The sequence below is a fragment of the Tyto alba genome, unplaced genomic scaffold, assembly GCF_018691265.1.
Source record: "Tyto alba isolate M040663 unplaced genomic scaffold, T.alba_DEE_v4.0 Super-Scaffold_27, whole genome shotgun sequence".
NCBI classification, from domain to species: domain Eukaryota; kingdom Metazoa; phylum Chordata; class Aves; order Strigiformes; family Tytonidae; genus Tyto; species Tyto alba.
The window spans coordinates 14,052,346-14,073,854 of NW_024881301.1; the positions used below are offsets into that span (position 1 = coordinate 14,052,346).

The following is a 21,509-nucleotide window of genomic DNA, read 5'->3' on the forward strand; positions in this document are numbered from 1 at the left end:
TCCTTTATTTATTTATTTTTTTAATTGGTTCCTCTGACGTAATGCACTCTACACCGAGATGTTTCACTACAGAGTCACTCTGTGCAAAGGCGCATAGGGCAGCCCGGGCGCTGTGCACCGCCCGGGCGCGGCGACGCCGCGGGGCGGTGTATGAACCGCCGCTGGCGCGTGTGAAGCGCGACTCCCACGCGCGCCGTCCGGGAAGGCCCACGCGTCAACGGCAGCGCAGCCCCCCCCCACCACCTTCCCGGCGGCACCGAGCCGCCCCTCTGAGGCGCCGCGCCTGCGCGCTGCCGCTGCTCCACACGAGCGGGCGGAGCGAGGCGATATGACGAACGCGAGTGACGCAGGAGCCGGCTGGGTACGTCCAGTGCCGGCACGCGGAGCTCCGCCCCCTTCCCCCACTTCTCCCCGGTGGGTGCTGTCGCTCGCCGGCCGGCCGGCGGGTGTCTGCCCGGCGCCGCCGCCCTCCCGCCTCCCCCGGGGAGAGACCGAGGGCGGCCATGAAGATCTGGAGCTCGGAGCACGTGTTCGGGTGAGGGGCGGCGAGCCCTCCGCGCGCGGCGGCCGTTGAACGGCGGCGCCGCTCCTTCCACCGGCTGCGCGGAGCGGGCCTCCGGCGCCTCACCGGGCCGGGCGGTGCGGGGGAAGCCGGGCCCTGGCAGGGTGCGGGCGCGACTAGGAAATGCCGCGGGCGCGGCGGGAGGACGGAGGCTGGCGGCGGCTCCGGACCGGTTATGCCGGCACGAAGGCTCGGCCGGCAGCCAGGGAGCGGCGGGGGGGGGGGGGGGGGGGGGGGGTTACCGGCTTCGTGTTCTGTCGGCGCTACATCCTCCAGTGAGGGGGAGCGGGCCCGGCGGCGCGGCAGCGCTGCCCCCGCTGCCGATCCATCGGTTTAAGGTGTCTCCCCCACCTCCTGCCGCTCGCGGCGGGAGATCCCATTCCCACAGGCACTGGTAGAGCTGGCCCGGCAGCCTAAGTGCGTGGTAAAGGTGGGGATATTTAAGGAAATATAACTCACGCGATCAGAAAAAAAAAAATGTATCCCAAGCTACTGACTACTTGACGATATATTCGAAGAGGTAAGGACAGAGTGTATCATACCTTAGCCATCAGATACTCTCGCAGAGATGCCTAGCAGACAGCCATCAAGTGATAGCTGAGTAAGTTTTACCATCCGTCCTTTTCAGCGTTAAACATATTTTGAACGTGGTTCTGGTTATCTAGTTCTGCTTTTGTGTAAGTAGGGAACAACAGGTGAAAGTATCAACAGGTGTGTGGCAAGCTACACTGGGGAGCTGACGTGGAGGACACAGCAGTTCCAGTGCAGAGCTTAAAATGCTGCCAATAACTCATCTGCTATAGGTGTCTTAAAAATCTTGACACCTGAAGAGCACCCAGACTTATTAACATTAGTCTGGTATAAGTAAACTGTAGTTTCTGATAGGAAATGACAGGCAGGGGCTAGGAAAGGCTGCGTGTGTATGGCATAACTTCTGAGTTTGAGATGGATATCTGGGAAACACAAAATCAATTTTTATTTGGCACTTTCTCATCCAGATCTGTATTGGAACACGCCCGTCTTAGGGTGTGCAGATGTAGATAGTTCAGTTCGGGGGTTAATAAAACATTGTTGTGCCTTATCAAATCTCCGACTCTTAAAATCCCTCAAGGACACGTAACAGAAATTTGACCTTTTCAATTTGTGTATCTTGTGTTGATTATGAAGTATAGCCACTGGAGATAAAAAGGAATGGCCCTCCAGCTCTCCTGATGTAGGAATCAAGGGGTTTATTTTTCCTGCTTACACCAATAAAGCTGAAAGACTTTCTTACGTTTCTTGTTGGAAAAAGAACTTATTTTTCCAAGCTTATGTTTGTTCTGGTGGTGGTGTACTGTTGATCCCCTTCTGTACTGGTCTATTTTAAGACCAAAATTAGTGTTCCTAATAATCAAATCCATTTAGGGCCCTAAGTGCAACTTTTATGTATAAGTTGGCACCCCTAAGCCTTCTTATGCTAGGTATCAATAGTTGAATTTTGAAAGGTACCTTTAAAGCTTACAAACCTTTCCTTCTACATCTGTCAGCTACACTGAATACAGAAATCATTCCTTATGGACAGAATGGCTGTATTGGATCAAGTCTGTGATTTCTCTAGCCTCTTCTGTTTCAGAAGAAGATATATGAAGTCCCACAGCAAGAGCGTGTGGACAGCCTGTCCTCCAGCACTGGGACTTCTCTGATCCCAGCAGTGTGAGATTATCAAAACTGGTTTTACAAATCCAGTTCTGTGTTGGGAAGAGTATCCATAAATGTAATTCATGCTACCAAGCTGCTGGAGTCAGTAGTACAGGTACAGACTTAAGGTGGTGAGCTGATCTGGTTTCTGAAAATCTGTTTATTTTAAACTTCCTGATTTTTTTTTTTTTAGTTGAATTAAATTTCACTTTTTTTTTTTTTTTTTCTATAGGAAGAAAGGGAAGGTAATGAAGTCTTCTTTGATTTATTTGGTGTGCTTAGAATTATAGAAGAATTTATGTTGAAGTGGACTTTGGGAGGTCATCTAATCCAGCCCCCTTCTCAAAGCTAACTTAAATGTTAGGTCAGGTTGCTTTTCGGGTTGAGTTCTGAAACGGACTGAGATTCAACAACCTCTGTGCACAGCTACCCTGTCATTGTAGGGTTTTTGCACAACTAATTGGAACGTCACTTGTAGCAATTTGTGACTATTGCCCCTTAACCCTTGTTTCTGTTAGTCTTGGGTTAATAATTCCTTTCTGCACTCCGGGAAAAGGAATTCTTGTTTCTTCTGTTTGTGTATCAATACTTTCCTATTGCCTTTCCAAGCATCACTGAATTCCAAGGGGACTTTTGGGAGCTACAAAGTTGTACAGCGCATGCCATATCATGCAAGCTAGATCCCTGATTTACTGTTGTCTGAATACTTGCAATTAAATACAAAATATTGTCTCCTTTTTACAGACACCCCTGGGATACAGTGATCAAAGCTGCTATGAGAAAGTACCCCAACCCAATGAATCCGTGTGTGGTAGGAGTAGATGTCCTCGACAGAAGCCTGGATAACCAGGGGAGGCTGCATAGTCACCGTCTTCTCAGCACGGAGTGGGGATTGCCAAGTATTGTAAAAGCGGTACACTTTACAGTCTTTATGGTTTATTAAGGGTGTGATGCATTTCTGCGTTGTCATCTGAACTGGAGCTGAATTCAAAGTAAAAGCTTAATTTGTAGGAAATATCATCCACAAATATGACATAAGCTGTAATTAGCATATGTAGTAGTGACAATACATTATAGGCTTTATTATGCCTGTAGTGTGTATATGTCTATACATGCCTTCCAGACTGGTCTGTGTCATGCTATATGACTGATACAACCCTACCAGGATGTGGTCTTGCCACTGGTCACAGTGTTCTGGTATCCATGAATTACTTTGTATTTATTTGGGGTCACTAAGGACTTGACATTTATGCATTTCAGGTGTGGTGTTTTTTAATTTTAGTATTAACTTTTAAAATTTGTTAATTTTTTCACTTTCAGATTTTAGGAACAAGTAGAACTCTGACTTACATTGAGGAACATTCTGTGGTAGATCCAGTGGAAAAAAAGATGGAGCTTTGCTCAACTAATGTGAGTGGTAACTTAAGATGTTTCTTGTAATTAGTTCCGGAGATTAGATGTTTTGCTCTTAACATTTAGATTAGAAATGTGTTTGCATCTTTCATCAGGAGGTGGCAATTTCCACATCTTAGTTAGCTCTGTTTTTTTTTTCCCTCCTCCTCCTTCCCACAAATAGGGAGCTTTAAATACTTCAGGATCAAACTTTTGTGATTCTGTTTTTTAGTGTAAGATTATTTCTCAGAATGCATGTAAAATAGTTTGACTTCTAGATGAATAACTTATTCTACATTACACTGCCATTTACAACAAAAGTTTTAATCTGAAATGCCTTTTCTCACAAAATGTAAGTAAAGAATTATGCTATAATTTGGTATCCTGAAAATTTGCAACTATAGTATTTAAAGTGGAGTTGTCTGTAGGACAACTCCTACAAGTCTGTCTCTTTCCTGAATATTAATTTTCTGTACACTCCAAATAGTGTTATGGTGGTCTTGGTCTTGAAGAGCCTCTCTGAATTGCATGCTGTAAACATTCAGAGAAAAGGAATGGAAAGCTGTTTGTGCTTTGTACTGTGAATAGCAACTTAGCTTGATATAATTAGATCTAGGATAGGATAAGATTCATCACCCTCTATAGGTCTTTTTAATCGACTGTGTACTGGGATTTATATTCTGTGTACACTGCTTTGTCTCTAACATTAAATTGAATGCTCTACTATTGAGTAGTGCTGTTGATAACAGAAAAATGAAAGGCGGGAAGTGAGGATTTCAGCTCTTTTTTGTTCTTTTTAAGATTACGCTCACAAACTTGGTCTCTGTTGATGAGAGACTAGTTTACACGCCTCATCCTGAAAACCCAGAAAAGTAAGTAAGAATATCTGTGTGCTTCTTTGTGATGAGACATTATGTTAGTCCAGTTTTAATATTTTTAATATTTACATACTAACTTTTCTTTATTCTCTTACAGAACTGTGCTAACTCAAGAAGCAATTATTACTGTTAAAGGAATTAGTTTGAGCAGTTATCTGGAAAGCTTAATGGCAAACACAATATCTTCCAATGCCAGAAAGGTACATCTTTATTCTGTTTTCTCACTCTCTCCCCTCACTCCTACCTTTCTTTTTGTTCAAATAGTAATTGTCAGTCATGTGTGCTGAATACTATATTTACTGTCTCTAAACTTTGTGCACAGAGTTGCAACTGATTTTTTATGTAGGACTTCAGCAAGTAGAATATAATTTCCCAAAGTATGAAGAAGTTTCACTACTAAATCTCTGGTTTTCAACTAGAATTGCACAGCAGAACAAACAGACTTCTCTGTGTGTGCTACAGTTACATATCACATACACATATTAGTTGGTTTGGTTTTGGTTTTTTTTTTTTTTTTTTTTTCCAAAGTACCGTTTTAAAAACTAACCTCCAATTTACTGGAGTTAGTGCTAGTAGTGAATATAACTTCCTTTTCAGCCTTTATAATCTGGATTCAGCAGTTAATGCTAGCATATTTTTTGTGCTGCTTTGTTAGTTGTTCCAGTTCCTGTCCATTATTGAGCTGTCTCCTTGCCTTTGGCTGAAGGTAATGTGGTATAAGCAAAGGCATATTCTTTGAGGAGGTGAAATTATGCTGGCTTTCGTAGGTAACACTACACCAACTCCTCTGTTAGGTGCTTGCTTTTTCTACTTGGCTTGCAGCCATGGAGCTGCACTTCAGCACAGGCAGAGCTACAGGAGGGCTTATTTTTGGACGCTTTGTCCTGTCTTTCTTTGGGGAAGGTGGGAGAGAACTGGGGTTGCTAGAGAAGCATAAGTGCTGCTGCCTAATAGCAGGATGAGTGCACCTGCGATTTGACTTGGTGCTCTGGATTTGCTGAAGAGGTTCAGCACAGTAGGAGTGTGGCCCACGTAACTCCTACTATGCCAGAGAGCCTGTGCTTTGGCCAGACCTTTGTCCTTGAGAGGGATGTTGCTTGACCAAGGCAGTGTAAGCTGACTTGGCAGGAGGTATTAACCAACTAGATCAGAGAGAAGACCTTGTTTTCCTCCCTTCTGTGTGCCTCTTCAAAAATGAGAGGAAAAAAGATTAAAATCAGGGAGTGGGGAAAGAGCGATAGGTAATTTCTAGATACTGAGGAGTACCTTTAACTAGCTGAGTGCTCTCTGTGTTTGTTTGAAAGTCATAAACGGAATCTATTTCAGATAAATTACAATTCTGTTCTGATCCAGCTTCCATTTAAAAGCCTGTATGGGGCATATATTCTTGAAAGAGAAGCCCGCTCCCTGTCTTATAACCAAACTTCAGGCAGACTCAGAGGTAGCAAAGCACTAGCTAGTTGGAATGGCCAGATCAACTGGACACACTTAAAAGTGCTGGCTGAATTCCTCTCATGGCATTTGTCACATTTACATGTCTCTGTTGAACTCAGAGAGTGTAAATGTTTCTTGGTACCTGTTTAGGTGTTGCCTCTGTGAGAGCTCAGTTTCTTTTAAAGATTGTTCTTCTGTTCTGCCATTTTCAAGGAACACATGGGTTCATAAGCTTTTTGCAAATCAAACCCACCTTCTTGTCCTGTGTGCTTCACCGAAGAGTCTCATTAGAGGTGTTGAACTTGGCAGGAATTTGTGCTTGCCGTTACCAGCCCTTTCTTTGCTAGCCAGTAACTTCCTCTGCTCTTACTGGCTCTTCTCCCATGCTGTGCTGTGCCTCTGTGTTTTAGCACCCTCTTAAACTTCATGAAAGTTGCTGAAAAATGTTTTGTTCTGAAGAAATAGGAAGTAAGTATGGAGATTTTGATGTGAGATAGAAGTGGCAGATGATGCATTATTATTTTTCATGATGATGGAAAAATCATTTGCCATATGTTGTAAATTTTTTCTGTTACTCCAGGGGTGGGATGCTATTGAGTGGATAATTCAAAATTCTGAAAGCGCTCTAAGCTAGCAGTTCTCCAATCTACAGTTTGTACTAACTAGTGGTAATGCCAGCATTATTCTTCTTGGTACAGCATTTCAGCTTTCTAGCAAATATGTGCATGGATTGTTGTCATGTGAATTTCATAAATTAACCTGCATGTATGTTTTATATACATTGCATACAGGAATGGCAAACGTTCATTATACTGCAGTTGTAGAGACTGAGAGTAGGTCAGATCTAGACTGGATCAATTAACCTGTGCTTATGCCACTGGATGACCAACTTGCTGCAGCCGTGTCTTGGGCCACACGGTGTTGCTTTGGTTTGAAAGTGGAAGGATGACTGCAGGTAACTGGGCATGTGAATGAGTCCCTCCAGCAAGTGTTTGATCTGGTCCTAGTTTCTGTGATTTCAGTATGTAAAACTGGTACCTGAAGAAATTAATAAATTGGTTAGTGACTGGAATTGGCATTATAAAAATGAAACAACTGAATTGTATTCTTAGGATATAAAATTGATTTCTTGAAACAGATTGCCTAACGGGTGATCTTTTGCATGGTGAAATTGTATTTGCTTTTCTTATGCCTGAAGAATATTGTTGCCCTTCTGTGAACTTCTGTGGAAATCTGTACAAAGCTTGAAGCTGTCAGAATGCCAGACTGTTCACGTTTTTCATTGGTCTTGTAGTTATATTCCATTTCGGTAGTGACGTGTCCCTTAAGCAATGTGACTATGAAAAAATTTGACTTCAAGGTTGAGAGAACTGAGTGTACTTGCCTCTGATACCTCTGTGCAGACTGTTTACCTTCCTGTAGTCAGTGTAGCCTGTCTCTGTCATTCCTGTGTTGGCTTATGCTTCAACTAATAAGATTCCTTAAAAAAAAGAAAAAAATCTGTTATGCTGCTTCTCCTACTTAAGAATATAGGTTTTTTTATACTGCTTACTTTGAGATCAGTGTATGCCATGAGTGTTTGCTTTTAGTTCTCATTCCACTAAGCTTTTATGGCTGTTTTTCGGGAAAACATCAACTACAAAGGCTCAGCATTTATCAGTCACTTAAGCTCTACCAACAAATCTTCATATGCAGTGTTTGGTCTGCCAAACACATCATACTGCTAACATATGCAATAAAGGCTAATAGAATGAATATGCATGCTTGGTGATGAATGTGCTTGCTTAATGACTTACTACAGAATTTGTTGTAACATATGAAACTTTATAGATCAATCCTCTGTCAGAATTTTTTTTGGGGGTAACTGGGTAGTTCTACAGTACTCAGAGGCTTTCTATCTCGTTAAGATTTTTGACTTAATTTCCTGTGCAGAATATTCCTGAAATCTTCCTTGCCAATATTACTAGTTTATTCTTAGCTGCAAAATACAGCATATAGTGTATGCAGGTGTAAGGAAACGTGCAGACCTATGTAGTCTCAAAAGATGAAGGAAATACTTTGGTGTTCCAGTTGAATGTTGTAGCTTTTTTCAATTTTAGTTCATCTTGTCAACAAATATATCAACTAAAACACTATGACCTGGTTGTTTCATAGTCAGGGCCCGTAAAGAATCTCGGTATTTTTCTACTGAGCGTTTTCAACATCAAAGGTCTTTGACTTTCTGACAAGTCTTCTTTGTGTGATTAGACAAATAAAACATCTAAGCTGTTGCTGTCTTACTCAGTTCTCTGTGTCACCTAAGAGAGGACATTCTAATCTGACTTTTAAATATCCAAATGCGTGCTTACTGAAAGATGATTCCCCCTCTCTCCCCCCACTTTGTTCCTTACCCAGCATTCCACTAGGCTAATTCACGACTAGTTACAATTTGTTGCTACTGCTGTCTGGGTGCTTTTATCCAGGCTTTGCTGGTGTTTCCAGGTATTGCACAGGATGTAGAGGTGGTGGAAGTTATCACCAGCTGAAGGGGGGTCCATTTGGTACTCAAATGGAAAGAACTCAGAAGTTAAATCATATTCTATGGGCTTTTTTCAGCAATCCGTACTTAAACTGGACAATTTGAATCATGTTTCCTTGATTATTGTTGGTGTTTTTTAAAGGCATGTCTTGAACTAAGTTAACTTAAAGATTCTTGAGGTAATTCTGGATAGAGCTGAATCCCCCTTTCTGAGCTCTGGCCAAGAGTTGACCACTTTGTTGTGATACGTGGATAATTTTTCCCAGGTTAAGTACTGACTGTCAGTGCAGACATAGCAATTAGTGTTTATTCTGTGAGTCCCTGTAATATGAAAAATCTGAAGAGAAACAGAGCCAGCCTTTCACTGAATTTAGTGAGGGTCTTGAGATTAATATGCTGTTATTCATACTAAAACTTTATTTCTTTTAGTAGGTTACACTTTGCAGCCTGGAACCAAGCTTTTAATATTACTCCAGAGTAATGTTTCTAGCCTCCAAAAAAGTTCTTCAAGAGTATGTGTGGGTTTTGTTTCAATCTTTTTTTTTTTTTTTTAAGTTTTCAAAGCTCTTTATGCAGATTCTTGTTCATGCTTAGTAGTTTTAAAAGTTAACAGCAAGTTCTAGACACTTGAAGAAGTTTTTGTTCACTTTATCACCTATAATGCATGCAACAAAAATGGTACGACAGAGTTCAGAACAACCCTTTGTGTGTGTAGGGCTGTCGTCCCCCTTTCCTTCAGTCTCTGCAGAGGCTTTGAACACTGACACTGGCTCTCCTGAGGTTTGGGCTCACATCCTTTATCTCCAGCACGCCTCAAGACTTGGCCTGAGCCCTGTGGATCCCAGTTACTGCTCTCTGCTGTTTGTACTTCTTATTCTTAATAGCATAATGAGGTGAATGCCTCTTGGCTTCTGTTTCAGTGAAAAAAGGCCAGGTGTTTGCCTGGTCTGATCCCATCCACTTGTTTTGGCAAAAGCTGTTGTTCTGACATTGTGAAGCTCTGAAATCTTGCACTTTTGTTTACTTAAAGTGCTCCTGTTTATTTTCTTGGTTTCGTTGTGCTGCTGGCTGCGTGCTCATCTTGTGGTCATTGGAGTGCAGCTGCTACAGGGTCTCCTTAAGGTAAAAAGTTTTTGACGTGCTTATTTTGCTGGATTCCCCAGCCCTTGCTAAAGCATCGGCCGTCAATCCCTAGCTTTGAGGCACTCCCGTTCCGAGAACTGAACAGAGAAAGATCATACCTTGATATAAAATATGTGACTGTAGTCTCTCAGTTAGTCTGTTTTGTATGCTGAATAGTGCTGTGCATGAGTATAGAATTCAGGGCAAGTCCATCTCTGAACTCTTGCTAGATATCAAATCAATTAGTTGCTACTTCAAAGAGCACTTGGAAGGCTATCTCTCTTTGTCCTGGATCTTCTCAAAAACTGTCCATATAACTTGGTTAATGAATCTGAGAACAGTATTTAGACTTTGGCATAAATTTGATGATATTCTTTGGGTGGTGGGAGCAGCAAACTGTAAAAATAGCAATACTCTTACATAAGGGAACTTATGTGCTGAATTAGGCTTTTTGCCTAGGTGTGCTACTGGGAGCTCACACCAATATTGCATTTACTTCTTGCTTAAGGGTTAAGCAAATGCCTTTGCAGTGAAGCTTCCATAAGAAGATGCTAAGAAATTATCAATATAATCTCATATCAAACTATGCAGGGCATGAAAATAATTTTAAAGCAAGTCTCATGTCTGACAGAGGAAAAACTATAGAAACATGAGCAGTGGTGGAGTATCTGTTCTGATCCTAAATTCCAGTATTTTCCTGGCAGGGTCGGGATGCCCTGGAGTGGGTGATCAGCAAACTAAACACAGAACTGGAGGAGCTGAAGTCAACACGTGAGGGCATGAAACCAGCCATGGCAGCAGCATCAACAGAAAAATAAACCCAAAACTACCAAGTAACTGACACAAAAGTTTTTATCCTGCAGACGACTTTGTAGATCTCCCTTCCAAGGCTGACCTGCAGAAGTTTTATATATTTATAAGAATATTGGATCATCTGAAAAGTAACCTCGTTCCATCATCTCCACAGCAGCTCCTGTTGCCTACTGAAGATTAAATTGACCTCCTGCAGATGCTCTTTTCATTTAAACGATTTATTTTTAACACTGGAAACAAAACATTTAGCACATTTAAAAATGCCTAAATGTGCCTTTTATAACAAAGAGAGTATGTCATTTTTACACCATCTCAGTTTTTCGTACTCAAACTTGAAAAGAATGCACATATGATAGTAAGGGTTTTCCATGTGAACATTTGTTCTGTGAAGGGCTGGTAGGTACCGGAACACTGGATTTTGTCTGTTTTGTAATCTGAGAGTGTTTTATGACCATTTAAAGGGAACTACAGGAGTCAGAACATGATACTGTAGCATTAGATACCTATCTAGAGGATCATACTGAAAAGCTAAAACTTGTGTGGTACTAACTTTTCTTATGTTGTTTAAATGTGCTGCCTGAACATGACACACAGATACTTTACCTCTTAGGTGTCTGTATCCAAACAAAGGTAAAGTTTCGATTGATGTTAGTAGCCTAAAACAGGGTTTTTTTTTGTTGTGGGGAGAAGGGTATAATTTATTTTCATATTTATTAAATTGCCCTAGTTTCTCCCCTTCCTATGAAGAGAGGAGTAGTAATTCTTGGAAAGTGCTGGAAAACACTTCTCTTATTTACGTCTAAGAAGGGTACTTGTAGGCTACTTGAATGAAGAGACTGTGCTGTTCCACTCATCCTTGGTCTTCACATCGTGTCCTAACTGATGCAATAACCAGAAGAGTTGAAATGAGAAATAAGCAGGACATTTGAAACCCAAATGGTAAGGTTTCATGAACATGTACTTTTCATGCCTTGAATGGAGAAAATGAGTACAAGAAAAACAAATGGACTCTCATTTTTGAATCTTTCTACTGACTACCGGTGTAACTGAATTTTTTCAACACTTTTCCACATTGGTACAAAATGGGTTTAAGGATCATTTTAAATGCTGCTTGTTATCAGTAACTGCAGAAATTGCTTCCTATAAAACATGCATAAATATATATCAGTAACAGTCATAGCCTTGTCTGATGTTCACAAAAGTTTCGTATTTGGTCCAGGTGTAGTGTATGTTTTATACACAGATCTCTGTTAGGGCATTTTAACTTATTTTTTTGGTGTGTACACAAAGTGAAATAAATGTTGCAAGGATGTGTTTAGGAAGCTGTTAAAGAGCATGAATAACTTCTAAAGAACTAGAAGAGTAAAATGCTGGTCACTGTTTTGATCGGGTAATTTAAAGTCTCCGTAGCTTAAGGGAAATTTCAGCATTCATATTCTAGTTAGTTTGAAAGTGAACGTTAATTTGGGTGTAACTATAGTCTCACTGAATTATATGATCCTAATGAATAAACTTAATTTGAAAAATATGTATATATTAGTTGAAAGGAATGAAATGATTAGCTAATATTTACATTGTTCTTTTTACGTGGACCTAAAGCCTTTCTTATTTTGGAACAGAAACTTAGAGCTTAAAGTCTGATAGCAGCTCCTTTCTGGAAGATTCGCTGGAGAGCTTTGGTGCAGGTCAGTTGTGCTTCTCAGAGGAGTGATGCCACTTCCTGGATAATGAATGCAGAAGATGTTCTTGCTCCTGGTGGCATCCTGCTACGAAGGGGAGTGCAGCTACGGCAGAGCTCTGCAAATGAAGGGAAAAGATGAGTAAGTGTGTGTGCATGTGGAAACCTGTACTACAGCATTTCCACACATGCCTACTGGAGATGATGAAAACATAAGTGTCAAGGGGGTGGAAAAGTCTTTGGAGAGGTTTATTCATTGCTTCAGTTTGGAAGAATTGTCTAAAGCTGCTGCTTGCATCAGATTTGAAATAATTGTGTAGTGTTGTTTTAAAGCTGACCACCTTCCAGCTCTAGATGATGTCCCAGGAAAGTCACCACAGGCTCCTGTACTCTGTCCAGGGCTGAACTCCTCTGCCACACCGTAGGGGCAGTGCCAGTTATGCATCAGTTTTCTGGATTACTTTCTTTGCACTTTGTTTCCTTCTTCCAGACGCCAATCCTTATCTGCTCGTGTTGCAGCCTCTCCTTTCTGTTTCATTCCCTGCTGGTTTGGGGCTGCTTCCTCTCCACGTTTCATGCTGCTTGCGAACTACACGGCTAGGTGCTTGCTTTTCCAGTCTGTCTGCTGCTCCACTTGCCATGAATCAGCACCTCGCCTGCCTGTGTCAGTCCTCTCCTGCTTTTCTCTAGGCTAAATGGGAGTGGGGAAACTGGGTAGGAAAAAGACTGATTTCTCCGAGAGGCCAGTTCTGTCACCCAGCTGCCTCTCCACTGCCGGACAGTGCTGCTGCTTCTCGCCTTGTCTTTGGGGAAGGTGACACTCCCGCACCGCTGGGCTTATTGATCTTCCCATGGTTGCTCATTTGGCCAGTGTGTACAAAGGACCTTGCAGGCAGTGGTCACAGTGGGACCGAGTAGGCTCCAGTGTTTAGCAGATGAAGTGGTCCTTAATTTCCTGTAGCTTACCTGGACACTTCCACTCTTTTGCTTGCTGCCCATCTAGTTTGCATACGGGGCTCCCACCCTTCTCCCTTCAGCATGTCACTCTTCTCCATGGGATCTGTAGCTGTGTGTTCAGCACTGCTGTGCGTAACAGTGTTTTTGAAGCACTCCATTTCCCACTCCAGTTCTGTCACTGTTACAGTCTGAGTTAACCCTTGGGGCAAAAAAAACCCCTACCTTCAGAATTACTTATCTTGGCCCTTCCCTAGGGAAACTCCCCCATCTTTAATTACCAGAAATGGCTAAAAAATATTTTTGAAGTCAGTTTTACATCACGTGCATTGACTGAGGTGTCTGTCAGGCAAAAAGCCACATGTGAGGGCTAGGCTGCTTGCAGGAGCAGGGGGGTATAGCTTTTTTGATTGGTGCAGAAACAGCCACATACACAGGAGTCAAAAAACCCCTTACAAAGCAGAAACGGTGTTAAGTCAACACTCATTAACTTGGAAGGATCTTGAATTGCTGGGGACCAAGCAGAAAAAAGCTCAGCACTTGTAACCATGCTGATTAGTGGGTAGCAAGTGCCAGTTTGGATAGGAATTCTGCATTTTGAGAGTTGGAAATAGAATTAAAGTGGAATTTTGTGTGTTGGAGAGGAAGATTGTTCGCTGCTGCTGTTCAAGCCACTGAGGCTGGCAGGTTGGTGTTCCTCAGCTGGCAGGTCGCAGTTCCAGGGAAAGGGAGTTGGAGGGGGGGTGTGGGGTGTGTAGGGAGGTGCTTTGGTTTTAGGAATTCAGTGCCAGTGTATCAGGTCTCCAGACTGAAGTGTGGCTGCTCACCCTGTCCAGTAACTCCAGCTGCATGGCACACGCCTGCTGCGGGAGGATGAAGCTGGGGATATCTGGTTCCTGACTGCAGGGGAAACGGGGAGGGAAGATGTCAGTGGTGGTTCCCAGAACATGGCAAACTGGGCACGTTAGCTCTTGGCCCTGAAGGATTTTAAGATGTCGAAGATACCAAACTTGAGGTAAACTTTGGTTTCTGGTTGATGTTTATTTTTCATGCTAGTGCAGACTGGCTCACGTTAGCAACCAGAGGCATTACCTTAAAACAGTGTGATCAAATGGTCTTGTGTGTAATTGGTTTTGTGTAGACTATCCTTTTTTTTTTTTTTCCTTTTTTTTCTTTTGCTGATTTGCCCTTGGGCCAGTGTGAGTCCTCCATGCTCCCCCATACCTCTTATTACTTCTTCCCTATCCAGGCAGCAGGCACGATGGGGGAAGGGTCACATCTGTCGGGCAAAACAGGCAACCCTAGTGTAAGTTACAGTATTCTTGAAAGACTTGCTTAACGCAAGTAAAAGCACTGAACTGCAGCACTTGGCATGTATCAGGAATTGATGTGGCACATATCAAGCATTGGTGTATCTGACGGTGTAAGCAGGATGACCAGTGACATTCCTTGATGTGACACTTTTCATTTAAATCTTCAGGTGGAGCAGCGGGTAACACCACCTTTGCTCTTCTTGCATCTTCCTAGATTGTAAGCTGTGAAGGGCAGGGCTCTGTAAAGTGTCTGCGTACACTGTGGTGCTATCTTTAAATAAATGACATCCTCATTTAAAAAAAAAAACCACTTCTGGGTGTAACTGCTGTAAGATAAAATGGGCTGTTGGTTTTCAGAGAAGGCTGCAGAAACATTATGTGCATTAGTCTGCGCTGGGTAAGCAGCAGGAGCCAGCCCCGGGCTCTCTGGCGCACACGGGGCACCACACATCGTACTGGTCAGAAGCCCTGGGGGGTCCTCTGCCTGAACTGGTAACTCCAGCGGGGTCTGGCATTTTGCAGTAAAGCCTTGCCTTGTAAATAAGACCTTATTTATCTAATAAACTGTCTTTTTACCCCACCAACGCTACTTGCCACCAGTCAGAGCCGTGCAGTTTACAGGCTGGCCTTGTAATCGCAGCTCCAGGAGGCAGGTCCTGCTTTTGCTATGAATTTGTTCAATGAAAAGGCAGTTTGTGAAGCGCAAGTCCTGTCCTCTTAATTTTTCCACAGCTGAGGTGACTGAGGTATGATTCTCATTTTATTGGAAGGCACCTGCAAGTAAAATCATCAGTGAAAGCTCTACCTGACTGAACAAAGGTGGAACGTGCCCCTACCAGCGGTGCTGTGTAAGAAATGATGCTTGCCATCTTTATAGCTAGCTCAAGAAAGCGAGAGCAATGCACTGTCATTTTAAAGAAGTTTTTATTAGTAATGCATAAACAAGAAATTGCATTTTAGTACCACATAACATGAAAACAAGCAGAAGACAATTCTATTGCCTTTGTCTGTTAGAGCTGATGCCCCGAGTGCACCTGAAGCCGTGCAGACGGTACATGCACAGTGACAGCACAGAAGCAGGAGAAATTTGAAGGGGGAGGGTTTGTGCTTTGAACCTGCTAATGTCCAAAAAGTGCATCTCCTGTTTGGGGATTTTCTTTTCTTCCTTTATTAAAGGAGGGGGGGTCGGGGAGGGGGAACCAGCTTTAACAGAAACGCAGCTCAAATACACTCCTCACTGTCTCTTCGCTTTGCTTTCTAATTCAGAGGTAGCGTAACCACCAGCCCCTTCAATAGAAACGTGCCCGTCAAATGTCTAAGCTGAAGTTGGGCCTTGGCCTCTACCTGCCCCGTAAGCTGGGCTGTGAGAAGGCAGCTGCTCAACTTAACTGGTGCTTGTCTCCACCAGGCTTTGGAAGCCAACTTCCTGCAGCAGTTGCACCATTCGTGCCCGTGTCCTTTCATTCTAGATTTAGCAGCTCCTGAAACTCGGTTTCACAGCCCCACGCTGCAATGTTTGGCCTGCAGAAGCCAAAGCATTGCTGGCTCCCACGGTTAAGCACTGACCTGACTGGGTAGAGAAACGCTGGGAGGACCCGTAGCTTAATGTCAGCGTTACAACTGCATGGGAGGCCCCAAGAATGTATTTTTTCATACTGGATGCTCACCTTTTTGAACCTGTAGAGGTTCTTTTTTAATCAAATGGGTTAATAATCAAACATACTTTCCACCTGTGGCTACATTAAGTAGCCTGGCACCTCAAAAGATTATCTGCTTAAAAATGTGCTTTATTAGCTTTAATAGAAAGGTCTATTCCAAATGGCTTCCTCTAGGAAGGAGGTTTTTTGTAAAAACCATCTCAATGACCTTTGCAGGCTGCAGCAGCTTCTGTTGTAATTTCAGGACAGAGAGCCCAGGCTCTGTGTGTATCTGCCACTGCGGAACAGCCTGATCAGAGGAGAAACTGAAAAGTTTTACTGAATTGCATTTTAGCGCAAATAAGCAGGCAAAGCTGAAGCCACATAAAATTCACTGTGTCTGTTTGGTAACTCTTTAGCTCCACCTCCTGATTGTGCCCTGTGACATTCATTGAGTGTGGACCATCACGGTAAAATTAAGCTTTGCTTGTTGAAGTGGTGTAAAGTTTCACCTATGGGGCCTTCAGTGCAGCTGGGAGGGGTGCTAATGCTTTCAGGTACCGAAAGCTGATGGAAACCTGCAGCGCAGGATCCCACTAGCTCTGACACTGGGCGCCCCTCTCTTTCTCAGCAGCCCTCCAAATTCTTTCCACAGTTGTAACCCCACTGTAGTCCCTGTTCTTGCAGATGGGGACCCTGTGGCGGGGGAGGGCTCACTCGCAGCTTGTGCGGGGTCAGCTGAGCAACACGAGCAGCTCGGGGATTTTTCACTGGGGAGCTGCGAGCGCAGGGAGGGGAGTGAGCCCCTCTGCTCGGGGCTGCCGCAGCCCGCGGGTGCCGCTCGGCAGCCACCCCGTGCACAGGGCAGCTGGCACAGCCCTCCCGGCGGGAAGGGACGGCGGCGCTGGACTCTGAGCTGCCACGAGGGCAACGCTCATGAACTGACGCTTCTGTGCCAGGAAATGGCTTCTGTGCCTTTGTGTATCACGCCAGAATGAGCTAATGCCCCTCTCCTGTGGTTCTCCCGCCAGGAAGTTCTGGTGAATAGTAATTCCGGGTACTCAAAAAATCTGAAACAGTAATAAAAATCAGACAGAAACAACAAAACAGATCTTTATAGCTGGAGTCAATGTTCATAAACAGTCTCAGAGTGGCCTTAAGATACACACAGACAAGAAGAAACAAACTAGAGCAGCTCCAAGTTACCAACATGGAAATGCTATAAAATTTTATAGTAACATTAACGTAATCCCTAGGCTGTAGCACCAGATCGTACAGTCGCAGCACCTTTCCCTCATGCCTGTGTGCTGTGACTGTTTCACAGATGAGACTGAGCTCATAAGAAACATTCCTAAAAGATGTACAGAGCTGCTGGATGAGGTAAAGCATGAAGGTGGCCATCAGGAATCTCCAGTTGGAGCTTTTAAATTAGTTTGGACCCGCAGTGCATGCAGCCAGTAACTACCCATGGAAGCTGATGCTGAACTTGCCTGGGGAAAAAGGGGAGCTTGAAGAGAGAACAAGAGTAGTTGTGGTAACATCCTCTCTGCTTCTGGTCTAAAAACCAAAACCAATCAAAAACCTCTCCAAAAGACCACCAACATTTCTCTCCCGAAGATGAGGGACAGAGATTTCCCAAAGCCCGTACTACGTGCAGGACAAGCGCGCCTCGGCTACAGGCCGCCGGTGCGGGAAGCAGCAACGCGGTGGCTGGAAACGCTGACGGGGTGCGAGTCACATCACTGGGGTGGGTTGTACAAGCAGTTTTATTGCTATTCTAAGAGTACTTCAGCATGTTCCCATCCCTTCATGCAGCCCAGCCAGCGTTCGGCTGTTATCCAATCATTTTAATTAACGATTCTTTGCCAAAAGAAACGTCCGACTGATCTTACAAAACTATAAAAGCATGAAAAAGGAGAGACACAGAACCTTTAAATCAGCTTCCACGTGAATAATTAACACAGACAAGGGCTGTAATGGAAAGGCATTTTATTTTCACCAGGTAACACCCCTCCCTCTATAAAGTAAGTAATGGGGAAAGGGAAAAAACCAACCAACCCCCAAAGCACTACTGTCACCATCAAGATGTGAAAGGTTGGGTCTGAGCCGCAGCGGAGGCCTGTTTGGTGCTTGCACCGCTGCCGCCAGGCAGAGCTGGGTTTGAAGGTTTGAATTCTCCACAACCAGGGTCACATGGAACAGGACCGGTGCCGCCAGTGGCACTGTTAACTTCTTGGGTCTCCTATCGTATATTTAAACAGACCTTGGGCATATTAATAAAGCTGGAAAAAAAAAAAAATTCATGGAAGGGAGTTCACTGTGGGAGTCCCACATTCTTTTCAGCAGTAATTCACTCTAAAACGCCTATGGAGTGCAAACTGTGTTAGGGGCTGAAAGCGTTAACTCTAATAAAGATAATAGCCAACACACATATAAATAAGACTCATTTCCTTTTTAAAACATCATGGGAAAATCAATTGCCATTGCATGATTGATGGAGACTTCCTAAATATTAAATATAATACACATATTTACAAGCTTCTGATTTCATCCTCTGACGTTAATGCGAAGTTCAGACTGTCAATGGGCCACGCTGGGCAGCACCGCGGGGTGCGCAGGCAAACGGCTGCAGTGGGTTTGGGACGCTGGCGCAAGCAGCGAGGGGGAAAGGTAAAAACAGGCCGGGGAGCACACAGCCGGGCAACCAGGGAGCTGAGCTCCTGCAGGCTTTGGGTGACAAACCAACCCGCCGCTGCTGCTTCTGCGGAAGGGAATGTCGGGGTCACGCGGAGCAACTGCTGGAGAGGGAGGGCTGGGCGGGAGGGGGAGAGGCAGACCTCCGCACCACGCCGTCTGGAGCCGGCCATGGCGCGGGCCAGCAGCCCGGAGGGTTTCTCCCGGGGGAGAAGGGAGGTTATCCAGGCCCTGCCTGACGGCAGCTCTGCGTGAGCAACGTGGAGCCGTTCGTACAACCATCACGTCGTTGTTCGGTGTCTGCGCCCCTGCCCTGCTGGGCAGCCCGGGAGCGCACAGCCGGGGAGCACAGAGCCGGGAGCGCGCAGCTGGGAGCGCACAACCGGGAGCGCGCAGCCGGGAGCGCACAGCCGGGAGCGTGCAGCTGGGAGCGCGCAGCCCGGGAGCGCGCAGCCGGGAGCGTGCAGCCTGGGAGCACACAGCCGGGAGCGCGCAGCCGGGAGCGTGCAGCCTGGGAGCGCGCAGCCGGGAGCGTGCAGCCTGGGAGCACACAGCCGGGAGCGCGCAGCCGGGAGCGTGCAGCCCAGGAGTGCGCAGCTGGGAGCGCGCAGCCGGGAGCGTGCAGCCGGGAGCGCGCAGCCCGGGAGCGCACAGCCGGGGAGTGCGCAGCCGGGAGCGCGCAGCCTGGGAGCGCGCAGCCGGGAGCGTGCAGCCGGGGAGTGCGCAGCCGGGAGCGCGCAGCCTGGGAGCGCGCAGCCGGGAGCGCGCAGCCCGGGAGTGCGCAGCTGGGAGCGCGCAGCCGGGAGCGCGCAGCCTGGGAGCGCGCAGCCGGGAGCGTGCAGCCGGGGAGTGCGCAGCCGGGAGCGTGCAGCCCGGGAGCGCGCAGCTGGGAGCGCGCAGCCCGGGAGCGCGCAGCCCGGGAGCACGCAGCCTGGGAGCGTGCAGCCGGGAGCGCGCAGCCGGGAGCACGCAGCCCAGGAGCGCGCAGCCGGGAGCGCGCAGCCGGGAGTGCGCAGCCAGGGAGCGCACAGCTGGGAGCGTGCAGCCGGGAGCGCGCAGCCCAGGAGCGCGCAGCCGGGAGTGCGCAGCCTGGAGCGCGCAGCCGGGAGCGCGCAGCCGGGAGCGTGCAGCCCAGGAGCGCGCAGCCGGGAGCGCGCAGCCCGGGAGCGCGCAGCCTGGGAGCGCGCAGCCGGGAGCGTGCAGCCTGGGAGCACACAGCCGGGAGCGCGCAGCCGGGAGCGCGCAGCCGGGAGCGTGCAGCCTGGGAGCGCGCAGCCCAGGAGCGCGCAGCCCGGGAGCGCGCAGCCGGGAGCGCGCAGCCGGGAGCGTGCAGCCCGGGAGCGCGCAGCTGGGAGCGCGCAGCCCGGGAGCGCGCAGCCCGGGAGCACGCAGCCTGGGAGCGTGCAGCCGGGACCGCGCAGCCGGGAGCGCGCAGCCCAGGAGCGCGCAGCCGGGAGTGCGCAGCCGGGAGCGAACAGCCGGGAGCGAACAGCCTGGATGCCGAGGTTCTGCCACCTCCCCAGAGCTGCCCTGGACACCGCCAAGGCGGAGGTGGGCACAGGCGTGCCGTTAGGGACTTGATGCCCTTTGCACACTCAGGATTTACTCGGTCCTTGATCCTGCCGGCTCTGCAACGTCACAAATCCCTCTCAAAGGGAGGGGAAAAGAAATGTGCTGGGTTCTCTGCACCTCGGTGGCTTGAGGATGGCGGGAAGGAGGACTGCGAGCAGAGGATCAAGCGACTGTAACACGTGGCGGGGGCACTTCCAGGAGAAAATGATAAGAATGACAACTGGGGAGGTGCAAAGTGAGATTTCCTGCATTTCTTTCAGTCTAGTTTTCACTGTGCAGCAAACACACGGCCTGGTTTTGGCACAGAAACAAGAAAAAGTGCTGATGTGACTTGAGATCAGGTGACCCTTCCAGCAACAGCAGACCTGCCAAACCAGCCTGTCTGTGCTGCTCACCCCCTGCAGTCCTACACTCTTCTCTCACGCCAGTACACCAGGTGCTCTAACGTGCAAGACACTTCTCCAGAGGTACCCCGAGGAGGGGGCCGTGACAGCTGCCCTTACACAGGACAGCTGCGAGGGAGTCAGCCTTGAGCCCTGCTCTTCCTGTTCGCGTTGGTTCAGAAAAAATTAGGAACATTATTTCAATAAGCCCGGCATATGGAAAAAATTCTCATTTTCCAAGGGGGTGTTTAAAGAAAAGTAAGGATGGATGAGTCCCTGGGAAGGTTTAAGGAGACTTTCGCATGTGCTTTTCAAATCAGCTGAAAAGATATGAGTGGCTGCTCCGAAGGCTGCAACGTAACATGCAAATACACTTTGAAGGGGGAGCCTCACTCCCCTGGGCAGTGGGACTGGAGCCCAGCGGCCGCGGGGCAGCCGACCACCCCTGGCACCCCACGGCCCCCGCACCAGGGCGGCCTGCCTTCGCTTGGGCTCTTCAATGCACGAGATTTGGGTAGGAGAATCTGTTTTGATTGACACATCTTTAAAATCCTGTTACGGAAATCCAGTCCCAGCTACTTTGGAGCAGTCCTGAGGTATCTCTCATTAATCCGAAGTATAGAAATGTTAATAAATAGATCTGAAACTTTTCTGCTATGTCATTCTATAATACACTGCTATATAGATATTAAATATGCCTCAGGGTATTAAAAAATTTATGAAAAAGTTACAGTAGTTGATTTTCAAGTATTAATAACTTGGCTATGTTAACTTGTTTTTAAATACCAAAATGATCTGGCCCCAAATTATTGACTAAACTCTGTCTATGCCTGACTTTAAAAAAAAGCATTTTGACTGTAAAAAAAAGTGCAAAAAAGCATG

The 21,509-nt window shown here is 46.2% G+C and overlaps 2 protein-coding genes across 5 annotated transcripts; both read left to right on the forward strand.

Moving 5' to 3' along the window:
- Positions 1 to 342: 342 nt before the first annotated feature.
- PRELID3A (PRELI domain containing 3A) lies at positions 343 to 18,277 on the forward strand. Of its 4 annotated transcripts, XM_042798050.1 has the most exons (9): positions 375 to 535; positions 2,984 to 3,152; positions 3,560 to 3,649; positions 4,433 to 4,503; positions 4,607 to 4,709; positions 9,563 to 9,583; positions 10,288 to 11,335; positions 12,016 to 15,189; positions 15,610 to 18,277. In XM_042798050.1, exons 1-7 carry the CDS (start codon positions 504 to 506, stop codon positions 10,399 to 10,401), a joined length of 600 nt encoding a protein of 199 aa, XP_042653984.1. In that variant the 5' UTR covers positions 375 to 503; the 3' UTR covers positions 10,402 to 11,335; positions 12,016 to 15,189; positions 15,610 to 18,277. The 4 variants fall into 4 exon arrangements, with proteins under 4 accessions (XP_042653988.1, XP_042653984.1, XP_042653987.1 ...); XM_042798054.1 differs by having other exon boundaries at positions 343 to 535; positions 10,288 to 15,189; XM_042798053.1 differs by lacking the exons at positions 9,563 to 9,583; positions 12,016 to 15,189; positions 15,610 to 18,277 and adding an exon at positions 6,524 to 6,611 and having other exon boundaries at positions 10,288 to 10,373.
- On the forward strand, positions 17,596 to 20,253 carry LOC122153925 (glutamine-rich protein 2-like). Its single transcript, XM_042797859.1, has 2 exons — positions 17,596 to 17,725; positions 18,929 to 20,253. The coding sequence occupies exons 1-2, from the start codon at positions 17,596 to 17,598 to the stop codon at positions 20,251 to 20,253; spliced, it is 1,455 nt and encodes a 484-aa protein (XP_042653793.1).
- The last annotated feature ends 1,256 nt before the right edge of the window (positions 20,254 to 21,509 follow it).

Bases quoted from the DNA above. Each gene is read 5' to 3' on its own strand.
- PRELID3A (XM_042798054.1), top strand. From the start codon at position 504: ATGAAGATCTGGAGCTCGGAGCACGTGTTCGG. The intron at 4,504-4,606 runs GTAAGTAAGAAT...ATTCTCTTACAG, and splicing joins CATCCTGAAAACCCAGAAAA to AACTGTGCTAACTCAAGAAG. The intron at 9,584-10,287 runs GTAAAAAGTTTT...TTTTCCTGGCAG, and splicing joins TGCTACAGGGTCTCCTTAAG to GGTCGGGATGCCCTGGAGTG.
- LOC122153925 (XM_042797859.1), top strand. From the start codon at position 17,596: ATGAGGGACAGAGATTTCCCAAAGCCCGTACTACGTGCAGGACAAGCG. The intron at 17,726-18,928 runs GTGGGTTGTACA...GCTCTGCGTGAG, and splicing joins GTGCGAGTCACATCACTGGG to CAACGTGGAGCCGTTCGTAC.